At 34.6% G+C, this 16,194-nt stretch overlaps 1 protein-coding gene across 8 annotated transcripts in view; it reads right to left on the reverse strand.

Moving 5' to 3' along the window:
- SUPT3H (SPT3 homolog, SAGA and STAGA complex component) overlaps positions 1–16,194 on the reverse strand; it is a 441,549-nt gene that overhangs the window by 82,446 nt on the left and 342,909 nt on the right. For all 8 annotated transcript variants that reach the window (XM_081246855.1, XM_081246852.1, XM_081246857.1 and 5 more), the window contains 2 exons: positions 14,496–14,663; positions 4,763–4,873 (listed from right to left, as the gene is read on the reverse strand). In XM_081246855.1, the coding sequence (XP_081102981.1) occupies positions 4,763–4,873; positions 14,496–14,663 (279 nt within the window). The remainder of the gene's footprint in view (positions 1–4,762; positions 4,874–14,495; positions 14,664–16,194) is intronic.

Genomic DNA, 16,194 nt, shown 5'->3' on the forward strand with positions numbered 1-16,194 from the left:
TTTTTTAGGCCCTGAAGCTCTTTTTAATGTAAGTTTTATTTTATCCTTTATTTTTCTATATTTTCTTAATTTTCTGACATTCTAGCATTACTTTCATAATCAGTAAAATGAGGAAATTTTAAAAACTGAAAAAAATGAGGCTAGTAATAATTAATGTTTAAAAAATTATCACCAACTTTGATATACACATCAGTCTCTGAAAACCTTTTTTGGTAACTTACACAAATGTATAAACTCACATAAACTGAATTTGATGCAGCTTTATAAATCTGAGGCCATGCGGTTTGTTCCTTAGATTTCTATTTCACAGGAGCTAGTATGCAAAAATCGAGTGGAAACTATGTACACTCAGTTACTGAGACCTTATTTTTTAACGTGACAGTGGTGATAAAAAAAATCCATTAAAGTTCCTCAACCACGATTAATTCAAAAAGTGAAAATGAACATTAATTTATTCTCAGGAACAATAATCTTTAAATAGTATTTAAGTTTTAATGGTATAAATTATAAGTCTGTAAAGAAATCACATTATATTCGAGTTTTAGTTTCTTCTAGCATTACAAAGTGAGGCCTCTGTGTTTGTTTGTATGTCTGTGTGGTTGGTGGTGGGGGGAATGGTTTCTACTTTAGTCCGTTTGTATCCTTATCTGAAACCTTTTAGAAAATATACTACAGCTACTCGTGCTATGATGACTTCCACTATTATTAATATAATACATTAAGAGCTTACCACTCAAGTTCATAGTATTCGTTGGATTCTATCATGAGGTATGTTCTATTCTACCAGAGAGAGGTTAAGAAACTTCCTTACGCTACATTGCTAGTAGGTGCAGAGCTGGGATCTGAATCTGGGCAATTTGGCTCTAGAATCAAGTCTTAATCACCACACAATATAACCTCACGTAATGCCAACTACGATGAGTAAAAGGACAAGATAAGATGACAAGCATCAAAATGACTTAGGACACCCCCAGTTTGCATAAGTACTCTAAAGTAATGACTACACATCACAGACTGAAGCGATTTTCAGAATTATTTAGGAAAAAATAAATAATAAGCAAAAAGTAAACTAGTCTCTTTAAATGTTCTTTAGCATGTGTATATGGAAGATCAGGAATACAGGGGTGGGAACAGTTGCAAAAAAATCTAATGAATAGCTTAATGTCAGGAGAATTACTTTAGTCTTCTAGGTATGATACTCTCTTCTGATCTTCTGCATAGGATTAAGAATAAATAACAACACAGAAAAGAAAGAAGTCATCGATTAAAACCAACATGCCAAAGACAGCATAGTTATAATTGGTTGAGTGGGGATGGGTAGTTTATAAGTGTCTCCATAGCCCTCATATGAGTGGCAGGAAACTGATGTTTCCACCATGAGGCCCCTTCTCTCTCCACTCCAGCAGCTACTCAGTGCAAAGCATTGTTTGTACTCTTTTCTCCCCTCCACCTAATGTGGCTTTAATTATTCCTTTCTTCTGTCATTTCAACTAATTCCCAAGGGGAAGAACTCACTTACAATTCTTTATACAATGAATTGTATTCCTGAATTTGATCATCGGAAGTCATACAGTAGAAGACAGAATGATGCCTCACCAAAAGCAAATTTTTCTTGGTTTATTGATTGATGTTGGAATTCAGTTTCCATGTAACCTACTGGTTCAGTCATTTTAATTCTCCAAATCAATTTCAAATTATTGGGAATTAGCTATATATCAATCGAGTTATGGATATTCTAAATTAGACATCTCATTTATATATACATTAGACAAGCACTTGAGATTTAGAATGAAATGCTGCAAAGACAAAATCTCTATGTTTCAAAAATGTAAACTCGTTGTTCATGGCCATTTTAGTTTACAAAGGAAATTTTATACTGGAGGTAAGTTAGCTCAGCCTTTCTGTATAAAATTCAGTCTCAGTCTATGATTGCTATAGACACAGCCCACATGCCTCCTCTCAGGAGCCGCAGCTCAAAGCCTAGGAAGCAAAGTGTCCCCAGTGCAGCATAAAGTATCATCTCAGGGAGTGGGCACCAGGGAACTCAGCATCAGCATCTCCCCAGCATCAGGAGCACCTCCTTTAAGCACTGAAGGTAGGAGGGATCCAGGACAGGTGTTCACACTGTTAATATACACAGTCTGCCAATCTATTGTACTTTAAAGAGAATTTTTAACTTTAAAAGGCAGATTTAAGTATTGTAATATATACCAAGAAACTGTGTCTGCCTGATCCTACTACTCATGACATAAAATGGAGTAGGTATATTCAGTCCTGTAGGCTGGGCAAATTCTTATAACTCCAGGTAATGGAGTAGACCTTTCAAGGTGGGTCCTTTCCGAGGAGTGATAAAAACTCAGTGTCCTTCTGTGGTGGAGTTCTTTCTCATCTGTTGTTGATTTTGCTCGTCTGCTCTGGTAGTAGCTAAGGGAACCTCCAAGACCATGGCTTATTTGTTCTATTTTCCAGATCTATTTAAACTAAGCATTTTAAAATTGCATTATTAGTTTTAAAAACCATATTAGTTATATGTTTGTTAGACAAAAATTAGCTTAAACTATATCTGAATATATATATTCTGAATATTTCAAGTATATTTCCTGACCATATACTACAATCTTAGATTATAAAAGCAATAATACATGAGTAATAGAGCATCATGAATACACATGTACACACACACACACACACACACACACACACACACGTCATCAACCAAGATGGTTCTCAAGTGATCTGTCCAGTCTTTTTAAAAATAAAAAAACTTGAAGAATTAAACAGCTACCACTGCCACCACTTCCTTTTGAGGAAACATCACAGACTTCATGATTAGGAGATTTTCCCTTTACATTAGATATATTTTCCGTTATCTAATTTTATCCATTACTTTTAGTTACCATTTTAGGTTATTTCTCAAAAATCCTGTTTCCCCTTGCTACCCTTTAATTACTTCTAGATATTACCGACTCTGTCTTTTTCTTCTCTCTCTTCTCCACTGCCTCAGGCTATTAGTCATTATTTGGCTCGTATCTATGGATTTGATATTTTTAATCCTTTGTTATAAATTGGTTCTTTCAACTTCAGTTGGTTCGTAAATTCTTCCAATCATCTCATATTTTTCTAAATTTCATCTCTTTTGGCTTATTGCTTTAAATAGCCTCACCTGTCATGTAGGAAAAAATAAAACAAGAGATATTGATTTCCTTGTTTTCAATTGTAATAATCTAAAACCACTCATGCAAAAGGATATATTGCTTTATCAGCAACATATGATTAATATAAATATGATAAATCACATTCTTATAATATATGACAAATTTAAGGTATTAATCAGAAGTAAAAATAATTGTCACCATTACAAAAAGCTTCTAGAGACATATATAAAAAGCTTTGACACATTCTTGCTGTCACACGGAGAATGCATACAATTAACAATAACAATGAAAACAAAGGATGGTAAGAAAGCATTCTCTTTAACTGAAACATAAGAAAAAAGGAGATGCTATAATTTAGAAGAAATCATGACTTCTATCAACAGATAATAGTAAAATCCACTCTTAGGAAAAAACACATATTATTTTATGTACATATGTATGTGTAATGTTATACATATATATTCTGCTTTAGTATGTTAAAGCAGATGTGAGTCCAAAAAAAACCCAAACAGGGCTTCCCTGGTGGCTCAGTGGTTGAGAATCCGTCTGCCAACGCAGGGGACACGGATTTGAGCCCTGGTCCGGGAAGATCCCACATACCGTGGAGCAACTAAGCCCGTGCGCCACAACTACTGAGCCTGCACTCTAGAGCCCGAGAGCCACAACTACTGAAGCCCGTGCACCTAGAGCCCGTGCTCCGCAAAAAGAGAAGCCACTGCAATGAGAAGCCTGCGCACCACAACAAAGAGTAGCCCCCCCTCACTGCAACTAGAGAAAGCCCGTGTGCAGCAACTGAGACCCAGTGCAGCCAAAAATAAATAAATTAAAAAAATAACAAAAAAACAAACAAATGGTAAATTCTACTGTTCTTTAGTCATAAATCAAACCTAACTTTCTGAAAATCAAACCAATTCCTTATAAACAGAGAAGGACTTGGAGAAAGTTATACTGACATGAACAAAGATTTTTTTTAAAAGGGCCACAAGATGAGCATTTAATTAAAACACACACACACACACAGACACACACACATGGACACACACACTTTCTTTAGGCTGTTGAAATATAAAGTCTTTAATTCTCCATTAAAAAAAAACCAAAACAAACCTTGATTATAAGCTTTAAAACCATTTGAAGATGTGGAAGACTGTCTGCCTTTCAGCCTACTTCAAAGCCAGTAAAGAAATCATTTCTTCTTCTTCCAACTCAAAGTATGTTTAGGAGCAGAACATCTGATAGAAGTGGTATTGCCAATCTAACCAATTTTAAAGTATAAAGTGCTTCTAGCAATATTTGGATACATATAATTTGACAAAAAAAGTTTTATAACCTAAGCTTTAAAAAATAGAAAATATAAGCCCCAACAAAAAAAGCATAATTTGTAATTGAAAGAAAATAATATTTTGTAGAAAAAAAGTTGTCCTTCCAAAAAGAGACAAAAATGACTAACTTTTATTTCCCAAGAGAATTATGCCACTTTTATACAACAAAATTACAGTCACCACAAATTGCTTTCAACAATTCCACTGCTGCTTCATTTGACCACTTGAAAATCAAAATTCTTTCAGATTATAAATATAACTTTTTATAACTCTGTTATTACGTACTGTGAATGGGGAAAGGGGGCCAATCTTGTGGCTGTAGCGTCGAACGGCCTCTCTGATGTGGCAGGGCTGGATGGCATCGCTGTGAGCCTCACCACCACAGGCCGCAGTGCTCTGCGACAGAAAAACACATAAATTGTTACTAAATCAAAAACACACAACAGAACTACAGTGTATAAAATATGAAAATAAACTTTCATAAAATGGACGGTTTTTTCCCTTAGGATGCACATCATTGCTGCCATATACTACATCTAAAAAAAAATTCCATTAACAAATCAAAGATGACTTTTACATGACCCCTTCCTAGCAGACCAACCAAATGCAATTTTTATGCCCCCAATATTTCACCTAGGCCTACCTGTCAAGGTACAGAAGAATACAGCCACTTGCGTGCAGATGAAAAGTGTCATAGGGGCTTGCTGAAAGGACCACAGGAAACTATTTTTTTAAAAAACATTTAAACATTTATTATTATAAATGTTTCTTGGGAGCCTGTTGGACATATTTCTGAAATAACTTGAGGGTCATCAATTTTAAAATAAAAAATGTAAAATTGCTATATATTTATTTATAATACTGTGGACTGTCGTAAAAGATCATTTCAACTTGGTTCCTAGTTTTCTAGGTATCCTCCATGCAAAAACAAAATAAAACAAAAACTTTCTATTTTAATTTGCCTCATCTGTAAAAGGCAGGTTTGAAAGTACAAAGAAACACAAGAAACAGAAAGGTTATTTGCAATAAGACTATGGATATCAACTCAAGAAATGTATGCAACATGATTTAAAAAAAATAAAATAGGGGCATTATAGTCTCATGATTCAGTTGTAGACTCTGGCTTCCCAAATACCTGGGTCCAGATCCCAGCCATATCAGTTACCAGTTCTGTCAAGTTATGTAATATCTCTGCACTTTAGTTTTCTCATCTGTAAACTGGATAATAATTATAATTGCTCTATAGGGTTGCTGTGAAAATTAAATGAGTTGATATGTGTAAACCACTTAGAACAGTGCCTGACACATGTTAGTTATTAACAGCATTAGGCTATTATTTACATTAAAAATGGAACCTCCATGTTCTTGAAATGATAAGCTAATTTACTTACAAGTGCAGTGGATACCAGATGCCAGGTCATCAACATTAAAGAATCAAGAGAAAGAAATAGCAGCCTGTATGTTACTATAACTCTGGTCTAGAGGTACCACTCTCAGAATTCCTTATAGGAGTATATCTAGTACAACCTCTATGGATAGCAATTTGGCAAATCTTATCAAAATGAAAAAACACAACACTTTTTGACCCAATAATTTCACCTCTAAGAATTTATCCTAAAGACACATTACACGGTACAAGATAATAGATAGATAGATAGATAGGTAGATATTCACCGCTGTGCTATCTGAATTCATGAAGCAAATGTTCATCAACGAGAGAACAATGAAATCAATTATGATACATTCATTCAATGCAACAGAAACCACAGCAACACCAAAAAGAATGAAGTAGTTCCATACATATTCCTATGGAGCTATCTCTAAGATACATTGTTTGAAGAAATACTAAGTGACCAACTGGATAACTATGTTAGCCAGCTGTTTTTTTCAAAAAAGCTGAACATTATATGCTCATTTAAGCTTAGAATATTTCCACAAAGGTACCCCAAAAATCAGTAACAGTGCTTATCTCTTGTAGTATAGGTGGGTGTCTGGAGGACATGGGTTAGAGGAAATATTTTTCACTGTATATGCTTCTGTACCTTTTAAATATACTTTTTGTGCTTCTTCTATTATAAACTAGTAAAATAATTGTAAAAATTCCTATGAAGAGCATCAGCTAATTATCCAAGCTGAACCTGAAATATAAAACAAAACAGATCTTGATTATTTTTATTATTTTAACAAGATTTGAAATAAGCCAGATAGGAATTTACTCTAGGCTATCTTTCTCAATTTCATTTCAACAATACCCTAAATAACACATCAGCTATGCCCACAATAACAAGGATTAAGTTATCTTAACCCCTCACTTTGGCACTCATATAGAAGTGCACACACAGAGTTTTTTCATTTTCTTTCTTTCTTTTTTTAAATTGTGCTTTCTTGATTCTCATTCCAAATACTTTGTTTCAGTTGGAATATATTAGAATAAATGCAATTATCAGGTACCCAGTAAGGCTAAAGACTCTTCTGTTAAGTCCACTTGGCTCCAAGATGTGAATATGACTAATACAGACTCATTATCTGCTAGGGATAACAAATACTTGTGAAGTAAGTTGAGGCATTCTACTCAATTGTGGAAATGAATGCAAATAATTAGCTGGATTTGGAATCTAAAGTTAAGTTTTCCAGTGGAAACTCAAGTGGAAACACAAAAGGGGGACATCAAGAGGGTCAATATCCTGCAGACTAAGTGGGTGGGGAGTCCTTCCAGTGCATTCCTCTGTGGAAGCTCCTTTCTCCTTGAAAATTGGATTTATTTTTCATTTCTTTTCTCCATGGCCAATGGAGAGTCTACTCTTTCTCTACTTTCCCCAATAAATTTGGTTCTGGTATAGAACATTTTGGTCAAAATCTCTCAGAACCTCTGGCATGGCGATCCAATGGGACTTGAGAACACTGAAGTAGGAAGCATAAGTTAGAAACTACTTGTGGTTGCTATTTGTAAGATGGGGTAACATGTAAGCCAGGCCCGTTTGAATCATGTTATCGCTGCTAAAAAGAAGCTAACCTACATAAAAATAAAAATATTCATTTTTGTGAAAAATGTCATTAAAATTTCTATCTTGCCAGTTTCAGGTTTACCTGCTATAATTAAGCAAATGTAAACATCAGCATAAGTTACTATGTGCACTTCTACACTTTCCTGATTTGCCCATTGAGTTCTTTGGAAGGAAACCTTTAAATCTAAAATGTTGTATTTGCAGTATTATTTCGACCGCAATAAGTATCTTCTCATTTCTGTAAATATCTAGTCCCTCACCAAGGCACTCGAAATCTGTTTAAATTCAAAATTCATATTAAGTTTAGAATTTTTACTTCAGCAGTGACTTCCTAAATCTTGTAATAGTCTTCAAAATTGTTACAGGATTAGCATTAAATTTGTGTATTTGTGCTACCTAATATAAAATATTATATGTTATAAATACATATAAAGAATATTACATTTATGTACCAATTCAGCTTTCTCATTCTGCTTGTGCCCACCTTATAGAATATTCTTTAAGTTTTCAAAAATGAAACCCACATGTCTGATAAAATACTGAGCGCTGTTGTCTATGGCGTGTTTGTCAAAATCTCTGTGGGGACTAAACTCTTTATTTCCTAAAGTAAAGTACAAGGTGCTTCATAAAGTTTTTCATATGTCAGGTACTCTTCCTCTTGGCTGCATTCATACTCCATTCTTGTATTCTTCCATTTCATTTTTATTTATGTCTTTTTATTCAGAAACTGCTGCTGGGTATTGGAAGCTGAAGTATCATATAGAGTCCTCCATGCTTCCCACATTTGAGTATTGTCCCTCTGCTTGTACTTGCTGGCTTGTATTGAATAAAATTCCCCAACAGCTTGAACTCTCAACTGTGGTACAAGAAGTTACATTGAAACTTTGGTTGCCCCAGGATCTCTTACAAAAGTCTGTACCTCTCCTGACTCTTTTCTTCTGAACTTAAGAGCTGTTGGGAAGAAACAGCTTTTAAAGAAATTTTATCCTTTCTCAGCCTTCCCCTTGCCGGGTAATCTAATATTTAAGAAGGACCTGGAATCTCAGATAATTGCCTCTTATTCTTTTCACATCCATAATGGTGGACTAGACCTTTCGTTAAACTTGAAATATTAGATTTTACAGAGGAGTAATACGTATCTCAGGTTAGAGCAAGTGAAAGGTTAGTAGCACTATTACTGACTTCTGTCACTCACTGACCACATGGGTTGATGTGACCTGAGTGGGCAGGTAAGTGTCTTCCTTCTCCTCACTCTTGTACACAGAGCTCTCTCAGTGCTTTGTGTCTAAAGAGGATTTCTTTTCAGATGAAGTTGGGCCATTCTTTGGCTAAAGGCTGTAGTATAATACAGTTAATTTTCTCATTTCAAAACTTAATTGAGATGTTAAATTTGTCATTCTATATAACTAGGAAGAGATTTTTTTTTTTAACTAAGGAAATTAAAACTAAAAAACGTATTGAAGGGGCTTCCCTGGTGGCGCAGTGGTTGAGAGTCCGCCTGCCGATGCAGGGGACGCGGGTTCGGGCCCCGGTCTGGGAGGATCCCACGTGCCGCGGAGCGGCTGGGCCCGTGAGCCATGGCCGCTGGGCCTGCGCGTCCGGAGCCTGTGCTCCGCAACGGGAGAGGCCACGGCAGTGAGAGGCCCGCGTACCACAAAAAAAAAAAAAAAAAAAAAAAAACGTATTGAAGAGAAGAAAGAATCACCAAATTCAAGGATTCATAATTATAAAATTTAGAAAAAACACACAATATTATCTATTCTAAACTTCCCCAACTCCTTCCCTATGTTATAGATGATAAGGGACACTCCCAAGATTAAAATGATAGTATTAAGATATGGTTATATATCAAATCCCTTGGCTTCTAGTACACATAGCTAGTATATAATAGAGGCTTTATTATTTTACATAGAATGAACTGTACCATGTTACCAACATAGCTGAGGTTTCCAGTGAGTAAAAATCAAAATATAGCAAGAGCTTGAACGTAGAAAGATGTGGATGAGTAAATAGAGAAAAAATTAATTATTTTATGTATGCATAATAACCAGGTTAATTACAACTTCCTACATACTTTGTAAAGCAAATCCACTGAAGAGGTCTTTTAGGTAACATTTTATTAGCCTAGTTTTATTTATTGAATGAGTTGGGGAGCACTACAGCTGAAAACCTTTAGAACTACTTTCTAATATAGAAGTTCCTTATAGTTCAGAGTTTCCCTTTTAAAATAATCAGTTAGCTCTGTCATTTTGAAAACAAAAGGAGGAGTTCAGATGTGAGGATGAAATTTAAATCTGCTTACTATCAGTTATAAAATTATATCTAGGCATAGCTCCACTGCTAGTAATGGCAAATGGTTCCTATTGTGCCAACGAACTTGTAGATAAAAGTATAAAGTTTGGACAAATTATAAAAAACAAGTACCTGAAAGCAAAAGAGACTGATCTAACACAAGGCAGAAACTGAAAGGCGGCGTACCTATATTTAGAAGAAGGGAATGGCTGTGGGTTGAATTTTCTGTTTTTACTGTTTTAGCCCAAGGGTAGGCTCCAGTCAGTATAGGGAGGACATGACCTTAGAGGCATGAAGAACTATTGGCCAGAGTTCAGGGCAACCATAGTATGTGTAAAGTGAAAAAGAAAATCCCCAAAAGGACAGAATCAAAGAAGGGAAGTACCAAATTCAGTGTATAAATTTTACCCAGTCTTTGACTAACTTCTTAACTATTCCTTTGTGGTACCAAATCCAAAAAACCCAGGTAATCAAGTGAAGTGAAGTGAAGAGAGAATCTAGCTGCTGAAGAGGAATTTGAGTTTGGACTTTAGAGTTCAATCTAGAAAAGTAAACTACCTGCTTAACACACATATGCACACACCACCACCACTAACAACTCTCTTCATAGGAATATAACAGAATCTGAAATCTCTATATTACTCACAATATCCAGGATATAACTTAAAATTACTAGACATGCAACAATGCAAGAAACTGTGACTTATACTCAATGGAGACTAAAATAATCCAGGTATTTATCATACAAGGATTTTAAAGCAGCTATTATGAAATAAAATAAACTTGTAATAAATGACAAAAAATAAAAGAAAAATGTAAACTACAAAAAGAAATCAAAAGGAAATTATACAACTATAAAATAAAATATCAGAACTAAGACATTACTGGATGAGTGGTAAGACTGAAGCTGACAGTAGATAGAGTTTGGAACATAAAGGAAGATCAATAGAAGTTATCCAATCTGAAGAACAGAGAGAAAAGATTGAAAGAGAAATTAAACAGAGCTTCAGGGATATGTGGAACAATATCCGAGTAACTAACGAATATGTACTTGGAGTCTCAGAAGGGGAGAAGAGGGAGCATGAGGCAGACAAAATATCTTAAGAAATAATTGCTGATAATCCCCCCCAAATTTAAAAATATTTCATTTTCAAGAAGCTCAGTGAACCCTAAACAGACTAGATACAAAAGAAAACCATTTCTATGGATATCATGGCCAAACTGCTGAAAACCAAAAATAAAGATACAATTTTGAAAACATCCAGAGAAAAATAATACATGACATACACAGAAACAAAACTACAAAATCTACTGATGTGATTAAAAGAAAAAGGATGCTAGAAAACAGTGGAATGATATAATTAAAGTACTGAAAATGAAACTGCCAATCCAGAATTCTATAGCCAGAGAAAATATCTTCCAGAAATAAAGGAAAAGTAAAGATATTTTCAGAAAAATGAAAATTAAGAGAAACCATCACCAGCCAGCATGTGCTATAAGTGCTAAATAAAATTTAGTAGAACAAAAAAGGAAAATGATACCAGAAGGAAAGTCTGATCATCAAAAAGAAATAGAGGGACAGTGGAAATGGTAAATGTTAAAGTCATTTGATTATTTAAGGCAAAAATAGTGTTATGGTTTATAACATGTCAACGTAAGATGTACATCAACTATAGCAGAAAGAACAAGACTAAAGTAGATAAACCTATATAAATATAAAAGTCTTACATTTAATGTGAGTAAAACAGTACAATAACAACTCTAAGTACATTGAAAATTTAAGGATCTATATTGTAGTCCTTAGCATAACCACTAAAAAATGATGCAAAGAGATATCACTAAGAAATCAGTAGATACATTAAAATGGATTTCTAAAGGAGTGTATAATTAAACCCAAAAGAAGATAGGAAAGAAAAACAGAAAAAAAATAGAGAAAACAAGTTGCAAAATAGCTGACCTATATCCGAACCATGTCAATACACACATTAAGCATTATAGATTTAAAGACTAAAATTAAAAGATACAGAAAGAAAGGAAAAAGAAGAGCCAACAATTTTTTGTTTACAAGAGATGTACTTTAAATATTAAAGATACAGATATACTGAAAGGAAATGGAGAGAAAAACATATATCATTTAAACAGCATAAGAAGGCTGGAATAGCTATATTAATCAGATAAAACAGTTCAAGATGGATAGTATTGCCAGTGATGAAAAGAGAGATTTCATAAAGATAAGTAAATGGAGAGATATGCCATGTTCATGGATTATAAGACTTGGTATTGTGAAGACATTTATATCCTCAAATTGATGTAAGATTCCAATCCAATCCCCTTCAAAATCCCACTAGGCTTTTCCTTTTTCTTTCTCTCTTTCTATAGCTCCCTCTCTTTCTTTCCTTTTTTGGGTAGAAGCTAAATTTTAATTCTAAAATTTACATAGAAATGCAAGGATACAACATATCCATATTAAACCTGAAAAATAAAGTTTGAGGACCTACGCTACCTGACTTTGAGATCTCCTATAAGCTACAGTAATCAAGGCAGATGACAATGACAAAAGACCTGACAAGTCAGTAAAACAAAATTGAAATCCCAGAAATAAATCGACACAGATATACGGTCATTTGATTTTCAACAAAGCCACCAAAGCAATCCAATGGGAGAAAAGAGTCTTCAACAAATGGTTCTGCAATAACTAGATATATGTAAAAAAGTGAACATGGCCTCAACTCATAAAAGACACAAAACTTAATCTGACTCGGTTAATGGAACTTAACATAAAAGGTAAAGCTAAAAAGCTTCCAGAAGAAAACACAGGAGAACATCATCATGAATTGGGAGTAGCCAAAGCTTTCTTAGACAGAACACAGAAAACAATAAACAAAAGAAAAAATTGGATAAATTAGACTTCATTAGAAGTTCAAAACTTCTGCTCAACAAAATACACCATTAAGACAATGAACAGGTGAACTACAAACAGAGAGAAAATATGTGAAAAACATATATTTGACATAGGATTGTTATACAGAATATATAAAGAACTCCTACAAATTGAAACAAGAGACAACCCTACCTCAAAAATACTGTGTAAAATATTTGAAGAGACTCCTCCCTGAGGAAGATATATGAATGGCCAATCAGCACATGAAAAAATGCTCAGCATTATCAGTCACCAGGAAAATACAAACTCAAACTATAGTGAATTATTATTAAATATCCATCAGAATGGTTAAAAGTAAAAACAATGACAACACCAAATGTTGATGAGCATGTGGAGCAACTGAAATTCTCATATATTGCTAAGAAAGTATAAAATGATACAACCATTTGGGAAAAAAATTCTTGCAGTTTCTTTAAAAACTGAACACGTAGCTACTCTATGACCCAGTAATTTCATCCCTAGCTATCTACCTAAGAGAAATGAAAGCATTTGTCCATAAAGACTTGTACAATAATGCTCATAACAGGTTTATGCATAATACCTCAAAAACTGGAAATAGCCTGGGTGTCCACCAAAAATGAGAATGAGTAAACAGATATATACAAGCAACTTACTCATCAATAAAGAAGAATATATTATACTGAAAAACATAAACTTCAAAAATGTCCTGAAAGAAATTTCACACAAAAGAGTATACATACTATATTCTCTTTATATGAGGTTCTAGAATGGAAAAAACTAATGTATGATGAAAAAAACAGAACAGTGTTTGCCTTTCTGAGGATGGTGACAGGATTGTCTGGAGGAGGTATGAAGGAACTTTCTGAACTGATGGTAATGTTTTTTATCTTGAGAGGGGATTAGAAAACAACAAATTTATGCATTTGTCAAAATTCATCAAATGGTATACTTAAGAATTCAGTGGTATACTGAATATAAATGTTACCTTTAAAAAAAAGGAACCATAAACAAATTATACATAATGAAGTGTTTAGGAATGAAAACTAAGCTGATGTATGCAGCTTACTTTTCAATGTATTAAAAAAAAATGAACACATGGATGGATTAAAGAACAACTGGATGCATATATAGAGTAAATGCAAATATAGTAAATATATAGTTAATATATTAAATATAGTAAAATGTTAATTGTAGGCTTCCCTGGTGGCACAGGGATTAAGAATCCACCTGCCAATGCAGGGGACATGGGTTTGAGCCATGGTCTGGGAAGATCCCACATGCCAGGGAGCAACTAAGCCTGTGCACCACAACTACTGAGCCTGTGCTCTAGAGCCTGCGAGCCACAACTACTGAGCCCACGTGCCACAACTACTGAAGCCTGCGCGCCTACAGCACGTGCTCCGCAATAAGAGAAGACACCGCAATGAGAAGCCCACGCACCACAACAAAGTCCCCCACTTGCTGCAACTAGAGGAAGCCTGAGTGCAGCAGCGAAGACCCAACACAGCCAAAAATAAATAAAAAAACAAACAAAACAAAAAAACCACATTGAGATACCACTACTCTAAAAAAAAAATCTTAAAAAAAATGTTAATTGTAGAATCTAGATGGCAGATATATGGTATCCGCTCTACAATTCTTTTAACTATTTTGTGTTTGAAAATTTTTATATTAGAAAAAATCAATTATCTTGCTGTAAACTGGCTGCTTCTAAAAATCAGATTTATGAGAAAAATAGAACACAGTTTCCGTACTCAACAAGACCTCTCCATTCTGCAGCAAAAAAAAAAGAAAAAGAAAAAGAAAAAATATCACTGACCTTTTTTCTTTTCCTTTGTTTGGTTTTAGCTGAGTCTTGTCCAGCACTCCCATTCCCTAGGGATCCTGATGTGGTTCTCCCTGAGAGCTGTGATCCAGATGATGGAGCGCTCGGTGTAGGAGGAGGTGTGTTCTCAGGAGAGTCTGGGTAAGACCTTAGGCAAGACCCCTGTCCAAAGAGATGTGGCTTTGAAATCAAGCAACCAGAACTTCTACTAACATTTGAGTTTGTTTAACATCTCATGAATTCAGTAATATTTGAAAGTTATAAAAACACAGTTTATTATTATCCAGTCCACAGAAATGATGCCACCATCTTACCCCAAGGGTCTAAACATATTAATTTTTAATCTGTCTGATCATTTAGATAAAAATCAGGATTCCTCAGATACGGCTTCCAAAATTTCTGCTGATTTTGTCAAATAGAGATATTTTTACTGAGACGTTTTGTGTTTCAAACTTACTCAAAAGGAAGTTCTAAACTTTCCCCCCAAACAGGATGCCTTCCAGACATTCTTTGTAACATGGTGACCAGCCTTCGCCTAGTAACTCAAACTCAGTGCTTTAAGGTCACTGTAGATATATCTCTAGCTCCTCCAACACCTAGTTCCTTCCTTCATTCAGAATATGCCTCATATCTATCTGCTTTCTTTGGTTATGACTGCAAGTCTGTTCTCTCTTCCATGTGGAAGCACTTCAAATACTGAAGACTGTTTATTTCACAGCCTCTTCTCTTCTATAGGTCAAACACTTCAAGTTCCTTCCACCACTTATTATGAGACATGCTTTCAGGTTCCTCCTCCCGCCCATTACTCTCCTTTAGACAGCCTTCACTTTGTCAATATCCATCCTATAGGATGGTGCCTAAACACTGAAACAAAACAAAAAACATTTTCTTTTCAGTAACATCACAATATTGACTCCTAAGAAATGTATAGGCAAATAAAAGTTTCTAAGTCTTTTTCATGTATGGTATTGTTAATTCTACATTATCCTCATACTATCTACTGGCCTACAATTCTCTGTCATGTATTTTAAAAATTATGTTAGGCTTGGTAAAATGTTTTGCTGAAATTCAGATATTGTTTTCAATAGTATTTCTTTGATCTGCTTGCCTAGAAGCATCAAACAAGAAAGAATAAACCTAATGTGGCATGAGTTGTTCTTAGAAAAAACAAGGTAACTCCTAGAGATCATTGCTTCCAGTATATGAACCATATATTAGAAAACAAAATCTAGAAAATTAACTCAAATTAAAATTAACCTTGATAATCTGAGAAACCCAAGCTTAACTAGCTCAGTTCCTTATATAGTTAGTGTTCAAGAACGATAATTATTAAAATAGAATGCACTGTGTTAACTCCATGCCTTGAGTTTCCAATTCCAAGCTACTGTACATAGCACCTCCATCTGGATCTTCTTAAAATACCCTTTTGAACTCATCAAACTTTAGCCAAGAAACTTTCAATTCTTCCTTAATAACTCTAAGCGTCTAAGGCCTTTATTTTCTAAGCTAACTCCCCACTACCCCTTCTCAATGAATTCTTGGCTTGAATATTTTAATCACAGTTTTTTTCCCCCCAGTACAATTACACTTCTGCTGCCTCTGAGGCCTAGAGTATTTTCCCCACTTTTACCATCTCATAAAAGTCTTATTTTTCCTTCAACACCCAACCTCCTCTCTGAAGTCTTCTTTCATG

Source organism: Mesoplodon bidens, assembly GCF_964165515.1.
Source record: "Mesoplodon bidens genome assembly, chromosome: 10".
In the NCBI taxonomy this organism is placed as follows: Eukaryota; Metazoa; Chordata; class Mammalia; order Artiodactyla; family Ziphiidae; genus Mesoplodon; species Mesoplodon bidens.